The 16,780-nt window shown below is 48.5% G+C and overlaps 1 protein-coding gene across 1 annotated transcript in view; it reads right to left on the bottom strand.

The window, feature by feature from the left end:
- IGDCC4 (immunoglobulin superfamily DCC subclass member 4) overlaps positions 1 to 16,780 on the bottom strand; it is a 96,298-nt gene that overhangs the window by 55,256 nt on the left and 24,262 nt on the right. The window contains exon 2 of the mRNA XM_054388147.1: positions 6,266 to 6,595. Coding sequence (XP_054244122.1) covers positions 6,266 to 6,595 — 330 coding nt within the window. The remainder of the gene's footprint in view (positions 1 to 6,265; positions 6,596 to 16,780) is intronic.

Here is a 16,780-nt window from a genome sequence, read left to right as displayed (position 1 = left end):
CCAAAGTTTTGTCTGTTACTGTCTTCTCATGATAACTCTTGGGGTGGGATTCACAGGCTGAAAAACCAGATCACTTCTGCAAGCTCTGACAGAAGCAGCCTGCAGCTTCCGCAGTGAAGGAGAAGACAGGGAATGGAAACACGATCTCTTGTGCACAGGAAACAACACCAACGCAAGGTAAGAATGGTGAAAAGGTTTCCTTGGTGTAGGACTGAACAAGAACCCTGGACCTCAGCAGGGCAAGGCAAGGCTCAGGCAGAAAGAGAGACTTCTATCCAGGCTCATCACTGCTCCACTAGCATCCTCTGCACCAGCCTGAGGCCAAGACCACCATGTACTGTGATCCTCTGTGTCCCTCCTCTCATCCCAAGAGGCACCAAGGTGGAATGGAGGAGGCAGCACCTCCCAACCCAACCCAGGCTCAGAGCTAGTGTTGGGAGAAAAGAAGAGAACCAGCTAGAGCAAGTCAAGCCTGCTGTGGAAGCAGGTCATGCCAATCTGACACTGCACAGATGTGCATGCGGGTCACAGCAAGAGCAAGACAGGCTTCAACACACTGCTCACCCTAGGGCCACGGGGATCCTCAGGAGGGGCTGTTCTCCTCCAGAAACACATTCGGATGGAAAGGACTGCTGCAGAAGGTCTGTGAAGTGAGAGGTTTTCATGCAGGAAGGCAGAGAAAGGAGATGCTTGAGGGGATAAGGGAAATAAGGACGACGGATAGGTACTCAACATTATTTTCAGCTCCTCAGCTAGAGTTTAGCTTGCAAAGCCACCCCAAGCCACAAAACACCTCCCAGTCCTGTTGCACTGATTACCCTGAACACCTTAATAGGCCACTCAGCAAAAATTACCCACTGCAGGTGAGAAGGTGAAGAGCATTACAGCAAATTGCCCTCAGCAACATGCCAAAGCTCCAGGCTCTGTCTCCAGGAATGGAGCATGCAGCTCTCTCCTTGCTGACACGCTAAACCCAGCTGGAGCCAAGCCGTGTGTGCCAAGGCTTTTAGCCCCAAACCCAGGGGTGACTGCAGCATGGTAAAACCCAGCACCCTCCCCCTCTCCCAGCAGCCTGATCAGTGCAGGAGGCTGTGAGCTTGGAAAGACTGCCAGCCAGCAACACTACACCCCAGGCAGAAAATGCAGTCTATGCAAGGAATTCAGCCTTCTGAAATGGGCTTGCTGCTCTCTCCCACAGCGCTTTGCCCCCAGACTCTCCATGTGCTTGTCCTCTTTGTACCTTTTCTAATTATTATTAGGTTTTTTTTTTCTAAGATGGGGGTAACTTCAGCCCCCCCAGAGATCAGGTACACTGTCTCTGAAGGGCTTACCTCTCAAAAGGCCGTGGGGTGGAAGGGAAACACAGAAAATCACATCAGTGATTTGCCACAGCCCCGTGGCATAGGAGAGGCAGAGCCAGAACAGCCACATGGCAGCACAGGACCTGTAGTGCCCAGCTAGTCCACACATGGCTTGTTCCTGCCTCTTCACAAAACCCACTTCCACACCTACTTGAAACAACATTTGAAAGTCACACCTGTGGATGGTCCAGAGCCTGTGCATTCATCTGCTGGAGGTTTTCCTGCCCAGCCTGGTTCTGCTTACAGCCTTCCCTCACCTATACACCTAATCCACAAAATAAATAGCATAAAATCCATGAAATAAATCCTTAAAAATTAGAGTAAATCCCAAGCTGCTCTTCCTCAAACCCCAGACCCACTATGCATCATGGTGAAGAGATTCTCCCTGTGGAGAGTGGATCACAGCCCATGTGCATCACACCCAGGCAGTAACACACCAAACTTCTCCTGCACTGGCTGCCAGCAGGCACACAAGGCAGGCCTGTTCCCTCCAGGCACAGCAAACATCTTCATCTGACAGTCACAATTACTGTAATTTTCTAGAACCTCCCTCACACAAAATGTTTAAGCTATATTAACAACTTTAACAAATCTTCCCCAATGTAGTTATTAACAGGTAGAAAACAACACCTTCCCACAACTAAAATAACGTCCCTGGTATTTCCACGTGGGAGCACACAGGGCTTGGAGAACCCCCCAAAGCTAATCCAGCAGCCTGAGCAGCTGTTCACTGCACAGGAACACTCACACCAAGAGCCCTCACAGATTTGCTCGTCTTCATCAGCCACAGCCATGAGGTGTGGATGGCTGATCCCTAGCCTGGGGAAGAAAACACGCTGCAGGTCAGAAGCACAAGCTGGTGGCAGGGCTGTTCTGCCTGGAGAAGAGAAAGCTTTGGAGAGACTTCATGGCAGCCTTCCAGTACCTGAAGGAGTCCTGCCTACAGGAAAGCTGGGGAGGGACTTTTACAAGGGCTTATAGAGATAGGACAAGGCAGAATGGCTTTAAGCTGGAAGAGGGGAGATTTAGACTGGATATTAGGAAAAAAATCTTCACAGTGAGGGTGGTGAGACACTGGAACAGGTTGCCCAGAGAGATTGTGGATGCTCCCTCCCTGGAAGTGTTCAAGGCCAGGCTGGACGGAGCCTTGAGCAACCTGGTCTAGTGGAAGGTGTCCCTGCCTATAGCAGGGAGGTGAGAACTAGATGACCTTTAAGGTCATTTCCATCCCATGATTCTATGATGATTCTGTGATAACAGATCCCACCTGCTGAAAAGGTTTTCTTCTATTGCCCCTTGCAGACCAGCAGTGCCCAGGCCAGTCAGCACAAATAATAACTCCACCCACACACAGACAGCTTTGGAGAGGCTTCTGCACTCTGTTGTGGCAAGAATAAAACCCAGGCCTTTACAAACCCTCTTGGCACCTGCTACATGCTGATGCTGAGAGTGCTTCTGCCCAAGCCACAAAACAAATGGAAGCCAGAGATGCATTTCATTACTCCATTCCCTCGCTGCTCCCCGTTCAGAACTGAATTTGTTATGCCAGGTGTCTGCGTGTGCCACAGCAGCAGCACTTTCCCTGTGCAGATGGTAATAAAAGGAGACATGAGTATGCAGGAGGAGAGGGTTCACCTGAAATTCCCTGTTTCTGGGAGAAACTCAGAATGGGATGGAGAGATGCGTCACCTGTATAGGCTCCTCGGGAAAAATCCAGAGGGATGCCAAGGCAATTTTGGGGTTTGAGATTTCTCCTCAGTTCTCACTTGTGAGACACCAAACAAACACAGGACTGTAACAGAGGCACAAACCATTGTTACCAGGCAAGGGGCATGGGGCAAACTTCAACACAAGTCACCCATAAAAGGGAATTTAATTAATTCAGGGTGGCTGGGATTGGGGCAGAAGCAGCCAAATATACCCTCCTGGATAAATAATGCCTTTTCTGCTCCAGGTCTCCCACCTTCCCAGACAATATCTGCAGGCAGGATCTGTGACTGCTTCTTCACAGCCCTCAGGGGTCCCTTCACTTAATGAAATACTGGGACCAGCTATTCATCTGGCACTACAAATCACTGCAAGGAGGGAACAGGAGGGATGGGTGACCAGCAATCTGCAGGTGCTGCATGCTAAACATTTTCTGAGCAGTAAAGGAGGATGTGTTGAAAGGTCAAAGATTTTTCCCCTATCTGGCAAAAGCTTCATCTGCCATCAGGAGTGCAGGTTCCTACAGTAGTGCTCACAGGCTGAAACACACACTTGGCCAAACCTGAACTACCCTGCCAGAAGTTAAATACACCTTGTTGTGAAGTGAGTGTTGAGGAAACCACTTTGAATCTTCACCTACCACAGCTCTGAGAAGGGCAAAAGCACCTCTGTGGTGTGCTGTGCAGCTGCACTCATCAGCATTTACATAAGTCACTGTACTAGAGAGAAGTGTTACTGTATTTGCATTGTTTTCTAACCTCACCTGTTTGGTAGGTCAAGGACTCATTTACTGTCACTCACACACTTAAAATAGCTCCAGAAGCCATTCCTGAATACAAAGGCATTTCATTCTTGAACACTTTGCAAAGATGCAGCAGTTCAGATCTTGGAGTGCCCTTCTCAGAGATCAAATTGAAAAGCAGCCTGAAGAGCCCTTTCTTTCATCTCTGCCATTACAAAGAGGGAGTCACTACACAAGACAGTCCTGACACCAAGCAGACCTGCTGACTCTCTGTCATGTAGACAGCCCTTTGTCCCAGCCTCCACACTGCTCTTCACTGGCTGGAGTTTCTCCTGGAGTTCAGAGATTTGCTCTGCCAGTTGGGAACATCCGAGCAAACCCAGTGGCACCTACTAAGGGAGATACAGCTGCTTGGCTCTGCCCTGATCTCAACATTCCTTACTCAGCAGTCAACTCCCCACGTTCCTTCCACCCTCCTCCCAAACTATGCTGATTGCTCACCAGGGATGCCAGGAGAGATCAACGATGACCTGGAGGCAGTCAAGCTGATGTGCACAGCCAAATCCAGTGTGTGAGACCTAGAGCATGTTCCCAGCACTGCCACCCTCTCTGCTCAGAGCTGTGACCTCCTTCCTGCAGTTCTCCAGTTGAACTTGCTCTCAGTTTCCTTACAGAAGAGCTTTGCCAAGTCCTTATGAGATCAGACCACCACCCTCGCAGCAGGACAGGATAGAAAGTATTTGACCAGCTCCTCGTTTGCATTGTGCCCAGCTCTTCAGGCCCAGCACCAAGAACCACAGGAGGGGAACCTTCAGATTAGCAAAAAGGTGTCAGAAAAGGTTACCCTGCTCTGCCTGCCTGTTTCAGTTCAAACTCCCCTTCTGCACTTCTGACACTGCAAACACCGCTCAGATACACCATCAGAAAGTCAAGGACAAGAACAGTTCAGAAGAGGAGAGGGAGAGGAGAGGCAGCCATGGAACTCTAGGTCCTGCCTATGCATGTGATTTGTCAGACACAGAAACAGATAATGGCAGAAGGCTGCCTGCGAGCACAGGTCCAAGCCCAGGGTCTAGTTTAGTCTCTGCATGAAGGGAGATTATCATAGGCACTTCAGACCATGGTGATGCTCAAAGATTTCCTTATCCAGAAAGCCCAAACACACTGCTCTCTCCCACTGCATAATGCAGTTGAAAAGCAGGGTGCTGGATACATCCTTCCATGCTGGGACATGCTCACTGGCACCAAAGTCTTGTAAACTGTTTTGGCTTACCTCTTCTCCTCCCACACCTGAAATCAACAATACTGTAAATTTCAGTCCCCAAATATGTTACCTTAAAGCAGAGCATCTGTGCCCACTTGGATTCTGCTCAGCTCCAACAGACATACAGAGAGCCTCAACACTCCTGTTCACTACTCTCACCAGCCTGGCCTCTCAGTAGATAGGTTGCTTTGCCAAAGACTAAGCTCCTGCTAATCTTCTGCTCACTGGGCTCAAGGCATAGCTAAACTTTCACAAACAAAAGCCATCAGAAAGGGAGACATCCAACATCCTATCCATAGGGGTCTCACAGCACAGAAGATGAAAGATCCCAAGGCCTCCCTTGGTGTATCAGTTCCCAATGTCTTTATTATTTTCATAAGGTCATATTCAGACACACTAAAGCTGTCAAAGTCACCACAAGTTCTAAATAGCAGTAAGTAACCCTAGAAGCCTGTTAGGATCAAAACCAGCTACTGAAAGCAGGGACAAAGGGCAGCTTGGACCACCTGAGCACAGCCTGGCTCACTGCCAGCACTTTTTTGCCCCTCAAGCGACCACCCACATCCACTTGATGGTCTCTCAGTGATTAACTCTCTTTTTATCAGTGGATCTGCACTCTTTCCCAGGGCAGATCCTGACCTGGACAGAGTTGCAGGCCACCCACTTCCACCTCTGGGGTTTGGACAGGATAAGGAGCACAGCAGAGTAGAGCTGGGAGCAGAGAGCACACAGCTCACCAATGCCCCATCCCAACAGGGCTTTTTCCCAGCTGCTTCCACATCATCTGGCCCTTTGGCTTCAGCCAGTGCTCACTGATTCTGGACACTGCTCCTTACCTATGTCACTGGGGCAACAAGCCCATCACAGCCTTGGGCAGGAGAGCCAGAACCCCACAGACACCTCCCCAGGCAGAGGGTGCTGCACTCAGGGCTGCGAAGAGTTGAGAGTGAGGAGGGTCTTGGTTTTAATTCTTGGCTGATGGCACCTCCTGGAAGAGCCACACAGGATGTTAACGCTGGGATAACTGGAAGACACCACTGCTGCTTTGTGGGCTATTCCAAATCCCACCTACAAGTCATTAATAGAATTTCACTTCATGGACAATGTCTCAAGCTCTCTGGGAGGCAGATGGTCTGTATAAACACCAGGAGGGGGGCAACCCAAAAATCAACAAAAAACTTCCACACTTACTTGAAAGTCTGACGGCAGCTGTTTGACTGGTGACAGCTCCTAGGGAGCTGTGAGACACGCAGGAGTAATTACCCTCAGCATCAGCCCTCTCAGGGTATTTACTGTCCTTTGCCACAGCCTGGGATGAGATGAAGAGTGATCCATTGGGAAGTACGTGCAGATGCTCCTGCTCCACTAACAGCAGCCCATTCTTCTTCCATGTGACATTGGTCACCGCCTCACCAGGGGCCAGGTTACAATCCAAAACCACGTTTTGATTTGCCTCCAGTATCACCTTTGCAGGACCAGCACTACAGCTCAGCTCCAGAGAGTCCCCTTCCAACAGCCTCCCTGCAAAGAAAAACAGTGTTGCAGTGGGGGGTTGCCCTCCTCGGTTAATCCCATCCTACTTTACACAAGGAAGGAAGCATGGTTCTCCAGGAGTGTGGTTGGAGATGACAGGTGAAATTCAGCCCTGTTAGGTGACCAGCACCTCCCATGACTCTGGTGCACTGCGTTCTCCATCACACATCCCTAGGGCTGCACAATCTGCCCCATTTCTGCAATCGTTCTGCCCACACTTGATTTTTCCATGCTGGATTTAAGCAGGTATGAACAAATGGAAGAAGGTGAAATGAAACAAGGACAGAAAATGCAGTAAGGGCCCCAGTCTGTCATGGCTGACCATGACAAGTGAGGCGTCTCCCTCATCTGCTTGCAAACCAAGGCTGATCAACCCCTACAAGACAACTAAATGCAAGCAACAGTATTCAAACCCAGCTTGGTACTCCACTGCCAGTGATCACAACTTGGTTGGAGCAGTTCCCTCTCAGGGGTAACTGGTAGTGACAGGTCAACCCTGCGTAGGAATCCAGAAAGACACCATCTACCACTGATGTTTGTGTACTGGGAACTCATTTCAAAGGAAAACAAAATGCTTAGCAACACCTGAGAGGTGAGTGTCAAGACAATGGGACCAGACTCTCTCCAGTAGTGTCCAATGACAGGACAAGAGGCAACAGGCACAACCTAAACCACCAGAGGTTCCATCTGAACATAAGAGGGGAAAAGTTATTTCCTTTGACAGTGACAGAACACTGGAACAGGCTGCCCAGAGAGGTTGTGGAGTCTGCTTCCCTGAAGAGATTCCAAACCCACCTGGATGTGATCCTGGGAAACCTGCTTTAGCAGGAGGGGTGAATGATCTCCAGAGGTCCTTTCCAGCCCATATCATTCTATGATCCTGTGAAAGAATGGCTAAAAACATGACCTGCTATCTCTGAGTGTTTTATCCCTCTTAGGTGAATCCAGAACGAGTGTGGATGATGTGTTTTCCCCACTAGAGAAGAATATCCCATCTGCAAGCAGAATATCCAGAACATGCCCTTAGGCAACCTGCCTGCTGCAGCCAGAGGCCAGAGCAGCGACCAGCAGCAAGCTAAGCTGAACAGGTCTTGGTCTGGCTGATTTCCAAACCCATGTACTCGCAGGAGAGCTCCACCTCTGAAACAAGGCTCAGCATTTCCTATAAGAATATTGCCATTAATAAAATGCATTTGCTGTTAGAGTTCTCCAGAGACACTAAGTCAATGTTAGCTGGCAGCACTGCTTCCACACACCAGCAATTTCAATCTCTGCTGTGCTCAAACCATCACCATCCACTCTTTTTATGGCTCTGCTCCAAATTATTTTGTCACTGCTCCAATCAGAAATGTTTCCTGCCTCTGTAACAAGTTTATCAACAATGGATATGAACCACATGGCGCCCTGCCCGTCTTCTATAGCAGAAGGCTACAGATTAATTTTATAGGAATTCAAACACCCTATTAAACCTGCTACTACCTACTGCTGATAAAAGGGCTGCCTCTTAAAAGAGTGTGTGTTAAGCATGCAATTAGGGGCAATGATACGCAAAATTACACGTGCAGGGAGATGGAATTATCTCAAGGCGTGTGCCAGAGGAACTCCAGGTGCCCCTGACAGGAAGAGCCTAACCCTGCCCGTGCGTGGGGTCCATTTGGTGCCCACCCAAAACCCTGGGGATGGGAACTTGTCAGGTTTGCTGGCATTGATGGCTTACAGAACAACCACAGACAACTTGATGGTGGCCAGCAATGATGAGGAGACTACACAAGAACCCAGCCATCTGCTGCCTGTTGATAGCCATCGTTATGGGGCAGAACAGACCCTGCCCCAAGCACTGTCATCTTCACTAGGATGTCCAGGAGACAATCTCCCAGGTCCCAAAGCCAAACCCCAGAAGGAGGCAGAGATGCCCACTTCATACCATGCTATACAGCCAGTGCAAGAGCCAGGCACTGTACTCCATGACAAAGAGCTGCCTGCAAGTCCCTGGATTTAGGGTTTTCCCACGTGGATGCTTCCACTGTGCTGCTATCTCATGCTCTGCAGGGAGAAGGCACAGTAAGAAGCACCACTGAGCTCCCAGCATACACACAGCAGTGTAATGTGTGGACCTCTCAGGCAGCACAGTCCTGGCAGGTTCCTTGCTGCCTGGCCTCCTCAGCCCAGGGAGAAAGCTGAGGAATGCCACCAAACAGGGACTGTCACCAAATGCCCTCCTGTAGGGACAATTCTTTCTATTCATGTCTCCTCAGGAAGATAAGTACTTTGAGGATCACAGCAAGCTACAAAACTCATTCACTGGCTCTACAAGAAGCTAGAAGTAGGGGGGACATGAAGCTGAAAGGCTGCCCCAAATGCTCTGTAACGATATTATCACTGGAAGCCTTCCATCCAAGAGAGCCAGCACAAAAAACTGTATGAAATAGGGAAAAATCAAGTACCAAGCAAATTACCACCAAATATACATGCAGAAGGTGACATGGCCAAACACAGGAGAGGGTTAACAGTCCAGAGCTGACAAAAACTCTGCTGAGTTAAGGACAAGAGGCACACACTGAGAATCCCCATCCACAGAGGAACAGCAAACCAGTCACTGCTCTGAAGGGATGTCCCTGTAGCAGCTGCTCCTGGCAGCATGTTGCAGAGGGCTCGGCCAGCCCATGTGGACAGCCCAGCTCCAGGGAGGGAGGGCTGCTACAGCAAAGGCTGAGACATCTGGTGCAGAGCTTATTTCAAAAGATGTTGAAACTTTAGTGGCTGAAGTCTCAATCCTCTGCCTTTCCTTAAATCTGTCATCTTTAGAAGTACAAGTGGAGACTGAAGAGGCAGGTCACAAGGCAGTCCCCTTAGCCCATGGCTCCAGCTCTTTTCCCTGCACTCTGCATCTTTTCCCTAGACTCCTCCTTTAGTAGCAGTGACACATCAACACATCTTGCACAGCTCCTGTGCAGCAGCAGCAGCAGCAGCAGCAGCAGCAGCAGCAGCATTATGGGCATCACTGCTGCCTGTGCATACTCTTACCATAGAATCACAAAATGGTTGTGTTGGAAGGGACTTTAAAGATTGCCCAATTCCAACCTTCCTGCTATAGGCAGGGACACCTTCCAGTAGACCAGGTTGTTCAAGGCCTCATCCAACCTAGCCTCGAACACTTCCAGGGAGGGGACAGCCACAACCTCCCTGGGCATCCTGTTCCAGTGTCTTACCACTCTCACTGTAAAGAATTTCTTCCTACTATCTAGTCTAAATCTACCTCCTTCAACACCAACCTCTGCCCCACCACACTGCAGGGCTGGGTGGGCATGGCCATGTGGAATCAGTTGGCTCTGCATCCTGGCCCTCCCACATGTCCTCTGCTTCCACACACACAGCCTGTCCTCCTGCCTCCATGTTCTCCGTCAGCCCCGTCCATGCCAGGCACTCCTGTTCGTCACTTGGAGAAGCAGCCCATATCTCTGTCCTATTTTCTATTTTCTTCAGGCAGCAATTAAAATGGCATTTTGCTGAAAATACTCCTCCTCCTCCTCCAAAGGTGAAGCACGAGGGGACAGCTGGTTGGCTCAGGCAGTCAGGAATAGAGCAGAGTTCTGCAGTGCAGCCTCCCACGCCACCACAGGTCACTGAGAAGCAATTATCAGCCTCTCAAACTTCAATCCCTTAAAAATCAACTCAACCTGCTTGTGGTGGAATAAGAACAGACAGCTCCATACTTGGGATCCCAGCAGAAGTATTTGCTCTTTAAAAACATGTTTCTATATCCCTAAATCTCACCCAGGTCTTTTCCCCAAACTCAAAACCCACCTGGATCCAAGCTTCTGGTTGGTATGTTAGAGAAAAAAGGACCAGGTACAGAACTCAGCACCAGACTGCAGAGCTCACCCACACCAAACCCAGCAGCCTGGTCCAGGTATCTCTCTGCTATACCAGGAGAGGAGAAAAAACCATTGGAGGGAAGCGTATCTGAAGCCTAGACCTCAGAGGTGGACCCAGCCTAGGAGCACATTCACCAAGGCACACACAAACACCACAAGCAATGGATTCTCAACCACCAACCAGAGTGGTCTGTCATGAAAATACCATATTGATGGCTATCCACAAGAGGAGGCTGCCTTCTTTCATACCTTCACACCAGTAACCACACAATCACACAACACCTTTAAAGAGCAATAGTCACTGTCACGCTGGAAACCTGCCCCAACTATATAATCCACCCAGTAACAGCACGATCTACACGTAACCAACCCCCAGGCTGTCAGTATGTTTTTACTTGCCAAGTGGCTATTTCAATCACCAAGCAATGCAGGCTCCATATAATGACAAGAGCTAATGACCACACTGAAACCACTGTCTTTTAATTCAGGAGCACCAAAAACATTTATAGACCAAGAAGCCATGTAAAAACCCAGATGTACTCACAACCTTCAGGACTTGAACTGAGCACCTGAAAGAAGACCATGACAAGGTCAAACATGTGACAATCCATGGATCTCTGTCATTTAATACAGCCCCAGAAGGCTTCCACCTGGACAAATGAAGCTCCCCAACCAACATCAGACTGTTCTAACCTGTCCTGAATCATGCAGTCCTCTCTTCCTGCCCTTTTAGCTCTTCAGATACTGCAGGTTTGGGGCACAGGCCATGTTTATGTGCAGAGGCCTAGAAGCCAGACTTGGCATTGCAAAAAGCCCTCTTATGACTCTTGTCCTGAGATGTTCAGAGAACTGTATAAACACTCCTTGATTAAGGAAAAAAATACCTTCTAGGCTCTGGAAACATAGGAGGAGGTCTGGTTCAAAACACTGCACTAAATTAGCAAGCCTGACAATGAGATAAAAGCCCCTTCGAGGAAAAGGATCAGAAGAGAGTAAAATTACTCCAAATGAGATCAAAGACAAATGAAGCCAGGAATGTTAAGTGCTTACAGCAGCTGCTATTTCCAACCTCCATTCTTCACTGTGCAGCGACAGAAGTGGACACGACCCTGTTTGAGCACACAGCCACACGCTCAGGCAGCCTCCTGTTCACCTTCCCCTCATACCTGAGCTGATGCTGTCATGGATGTAATGAGGACTACTCAGAACAGCCACTTGCTTCACACAGCAAATGAAGCTATTCCAATGGACATCAATAATGACATAGAAGTGGGCTTCTGAGTCAGAAGCCAGAAGGTCTTTCCACGTGTCACTTTGTGGCAGGTGGAAACACTTTGAGGTGTTTCACCTACAGGTCTGTGTTTTGGAGCCAAAGAGGTTTTTGCCTTTGGCTTCTCCTAGATGTAGTTTCAAGCATCAAACCCAGAGAACTGGACGTTTTCAGCTCATGGATCTCTAAATGGAGGCCAAGGAACCCTGTACAGTGGGCAATATCACATATACATTGAAAGTAGGGGGTTACATCACAGCACACAAAACCATCCATTAACCACCCAGAAATGACCCAACACAACTGAGAACATCTCAAAACACTTCTCTGCAAGGGAAGTGGCCAAAAGCAAGAGTGGTGAGCTGCAGGGAGAGGGGAACAGCACAGTCTGTGCCCATGCAGCCCCAGGTAACCAGCAGAGTTCCTACTAAACTGCACTAAGCCCAGCAGCTTTGAGATAATAGATCTATGTGCAAATGCAGACTTACAGGTAGACAGAGACCACATTCCTGTGCATTCACAGGCACAGGCTTCTGAGGCAATGCAGATCTACTCAAATGTAGAGCATGCCCTGAAATGGACAGTCTTTAATGCAGCCAGTTAAAAGCATTTTGTTACCATGAAAATTACATTTTCTGACCCAGGCTCTGCAGGGGCTTTTTACTCTCCCCTGTGTTGCTAACCCCTAGGCTACATTACACACAAAAACAGCCCAGGAGAAAAACGTTCTTTTTCTCCCATTTATTTCCTCACTTCCATCAGCTATCCATCCACTTCCAGTGTCCAGGCCCAGTGAAGTAAATTAAAAAGTCTCCTGTTGAGTGGCATAAAAACCAGGGCGGTTTGGATGAACAAAGGTTGTAAAATCTTCAAGGCACAAAGCTGTCCTCTGCCCTCCACAGCAGCACAGCCCCTGCCAGCAGCAGGCTTGAATCCAGATCCAAAGCAGGGATCTGAAAATGCATGTTAAACCATCCAACAAAAGCCCACTCCTGCCAGCTCCACTCCCCAGCACCAAACAGAGGCAGGAACAGTCCAACTTACCACTGAGCAAAGAGGAACAAGAGTGAATTCTCTTGGGTTTGTCATTTCAAAACTAGGAGGTAGGAAAACAGTGAGATCTGACAGAGTCCTGACACTGCAGTTACTTGGTCAGAGGCAAGCCCTTCAGAGCAGCGTTTTCACATCCATGACATGCATATTCCCATAGATCTGGTGGGAGCTTGCACTCCATGACTGAGATCAGAACAACACCCCACTTGTCTCCTTGTACATGGGGTTATTTCCTTTCCCTGGGATTTAATCACTTAAACCAAGGAGGAAAGACCTAGACCTAGAGAAGGGAGATGCTTGTTTTGGTGAAATTTTGGCTTGGGCAGTAACCATGTTCTTGAGCACTGTTACACAGCATGAGCAAATAGAAAGGATACTGTTCAAAAGAAGACAACTGGCTTTGTTTGGAGAAGGACGAGTTGTGGTTTAGTAATTACCTTAAAACCAAAACATAGGGGCTTCAAGCCAAAGGGATGCGTTTCTGTGCACTGCTGTATCCATGCTGCCTTTTTTTTTTTGGTACAACACTTAGCACAGCAGAAATCAGCTGATCCACAATCCCTAAGTAAGGTCCATGGCAAAGCTTACTGCCAGCTCCCAAACTGCACACCATCATGAGGACACAGCACTGTCATGCATGTGCCCCAGCTCCAAATGCAGCACTGCCATAACCCATCCCACTAACACACCACAGCTCAGGCTCCACTCTGGCTTGTGTGAGGACAGCCCAAACAGCTCTTCATCACATTCACAATGTTGTCAACAACCAAGCCAACACCCAAAGGGGCTGTCCCAGAGGCATGTAGAAAGGTACTATCTGTTTGGGGGGATGTATTTTCTTCTCTGACAAAGTGATTCCACTGAGGAAAGTAGAAGAGATTTAGGCACACAAGATCCTGAGGCACAATCATTCCTACAAACCACAGCCTGGCAACTACAAAGCTTAGTTAGACCTTCACTTCAAGGCAGGGGAGGCCCATCTTTGGCACAGCTGAATGAGGCCCCATGATCAACTCAAGGACAGGACCCAACCCAAAGCAGCTAAACCACTGACAGCTTCCAGTGCCTTCATGCAAAAACCTCAAACGCTTCCAGCCCAAAACAAATAAAGTTGCTCTGAGCCAGACACGACCCATTACAGCACAGGCCTTGGGAGATTAATACTTCACAGAGAGCAAAGTACAAGGGTTTCTAATCTGACACACTTCCAGAGCTGACATCACTTCTAGTTCTTGGCAGCCGGAGATTTTCCTGGGGAGCTGCTGTTGTGCTGCAGGTCCCACAGCCTGGAGCCTGGCCAGCACGTTTCCTATTCCACACACATCTGGCACTTTGGAACTGGCTTGTGCACCTTGCAGAGCTCCAGCCAAAGAAAACCTTCCCAGGAGCAAGGAAAGCAGCTCAAGCGAGGCAAGCAGAGGGCTGGGTCGTCGTGTGTGTTCTGTGGGATATCAGGAGAAAAGAGGAAAGGGCTCCACTCTCCCCTTCCACATCCCACGAGAGGTGGCAGGAATTCAAACTGCAGCTGAGTCTGGCTTAATTTATGTATTTATTTTGGATGCTGAGCTCATGGAACTCAACAGCACAATTAATCTCATTTAATCAGGAGTGAACAGTGCTGAAGAAAAGTGGAGTTACCACTTCCAAAGGGTTTTCCTACCTCTCAGCAAGCCAACTACTGTGCTATTGTTCTGCTCAGCATAACCTTCTGCCGATGCTCTTCAGACGCTCTTAGAGCTGTAGAAAATCTTTACATTCTCATTGTCTAATTCAAAGAGTGACTATACTTCAGTATGTCCCCATTAAAGCAACACAAAGCCCTCTTTCTTCTTGGAAACTTCATGCACTGACAATTAAAAGTCAATAGCTTGGTCTCAGCCTGTTTTTAGGGCAACTGCACTTGGCAAGTGGTGACCCAGAAAGAAATCTGGACGGAGGTCTCTGACGAAGTTTGCATTCTGGGTGCTCAGCAACAGCAGCACTGAAAGCAGAACTGGAGGAGCTCTAGGGTTGGAGCAAAGACAGGAAGCTTAAAGAGGAGCCGGACACCTAAATCCCCTTCTGCATCAGGTCTCCAGCTTCCCTATTGCACAATAAAGCAAAAACATTCTTCTGCTCAGCTGTAACGAGGCCTGTGAGATGGAGGGATCAAGATCTCTACGTTCCTTTCCCAGATGTTACTGGAACTTTCCACCTTGTAATGGTAACACAAACAAGCTAAGAGGAAGAAAAATTACACCTTCACCCTCCATTTAACCTCTCTGGAACAGAAGGCTCCTAAAACTATCTCCAAGGCTGCTGCAAAGATCATTTTATTAACACTTAGTATCACACACATCAGAGTGGTTCCAGTGCTGAGCAGAGCTCCACAGTGGGAAGCAAGCTTCAGCCTAATTCTGCATCCAAGCAAGCTTGATGGTTTATTTAATAATGCAGCATCTCCCACTGCTGCAGGAATATTTATCCAGCTGGTAGCAGGGGACTCTCAGATCATCCCCTGTCACCAAGCAGATCCCAGCCTTTCATGAGCAGCTGGGTGCAGCCTGGCACTGCATGCAGCAAGAGACTGTGCTCAGACTGTCACGCTGTCCCCATGTCAAGGGGTAGGGGATGAGGCCATGTCAGGAGCTCCCCTCACACCCTGCACGGACCTAGTGCAGGGCCACAGTTACGCCCCAGCCTGGGCTTGGGATCATGGTAGTGTCCCTCATGCCCTGGTACATATCAGGACACATCAGAATAAGCACTGGCAGGGCAAGCTCAGCAGTGGCCACACACAGTCAAATGGAAGCATCCTGGAGCTGGCTGCTGAGTACAGGCTTGGCCACAGACTAGGTCAGTCTCAACAGCTACTGCTCTAGAGCTGCATTTTAGACAGAAATACTGTCATGTGTTCTCAGGGTGACATGCTTTGCTTTAAACTTTAGGAGGGTCATGCTCCTTCTGAGCAAAGTGTTACATGGAAGCAAACATACTTGAGCACTATCAACTGCCTCTGTCCAAGAAGGTGGGCTGCACATCCCTGGAAAGATCAAAAGGGAGCCCAGCCACTGCAACCAGACCAGTGGAGGGAGTACACATGAAAATACCCTCTTCCTACAGCTCTGCTTCACTCAATTAGAAAGATCTTTGCATCTAACAGATCATTACAAGGCTGTGTGGCTTCAGCAGATCGATCCAACCCATTCACTTCATGGTGGTCCCTTCTTTTATTTTCACATGTACACGAAGCCCTTCCTCGGAAAAGTTAAATTAATTATAACTTATTGATTTGTTGCAGCATGCTCCAAATGCAGCTTTCCCTGAAGAATGATGCTGGGCAAGAGCTTCTTGCTTTTGTAAAATCAGAGATGCAGAAGGGATGGCATAGGAGAAACATTATCTAAAACACAAGCCATGCCACATGAGCACTCATAGGCCATACCTGAAAAGCTTCCAAGCTGTCATTAAAGTAAATAGCTTAATGACTGGACTCAGATAAAAGCAAAGGCTGCCAAAGCCCTGGGTAAACTAATATCTTTGTGTATAAATATAATACACCAGCCCTCAAGGAAATAAAACGGCTGAAAAGGTCCTCATCTAAGAAACTTTAAAGACACTTCTGATACTCCTAATGCTGAAGACAACTGCAGCTGCTCCTGTGAGCCACCCAAGACCACTGGAGCCACCAATGGCTCATGTAACCATGGAGACTCCAACCCAGTGAAGTGTCCACTGATTTCTAGGAGGGACTAAAAGTTCTCATGCCTCTGCAGAAGCATCATGTTTGTCCAAAGCTCTGACACGGCTAGCAGACAGAGATAAACTCAAAAGCAGCTCTCAAGACTGAGTTCAGTTTCACTGAGACGGGTGTCATTCTGAGGTATCCCCTGCAACCACGCTCCAGAAAGATGAAACAAATCAATAGCAGTAATAATTCATCGAGCTGGATTACCAATAGCAAGCATAACAGTAAAGTGTTTGACTCCTTCACAA

This window comes from Indicator indicator, chromosome 16 (assembly GCF_027791375.1).
Source record: "Indicator indicator isolate 239-I01 chromosome 16, UM_Iind_1.1, whole genome shotgun sequence".
Taxonomy (NCBI): Eukaryota; Metazoa; Chordata; class Aves; order Piciformes; family Indicatoridae; genus Indicator; species Indicator indicator.
The sequence above is the reverse complement of the archived record's forward strand: the minus strand, read 5'-3'. Positions and strand labels throughout refer to the sequence as shown.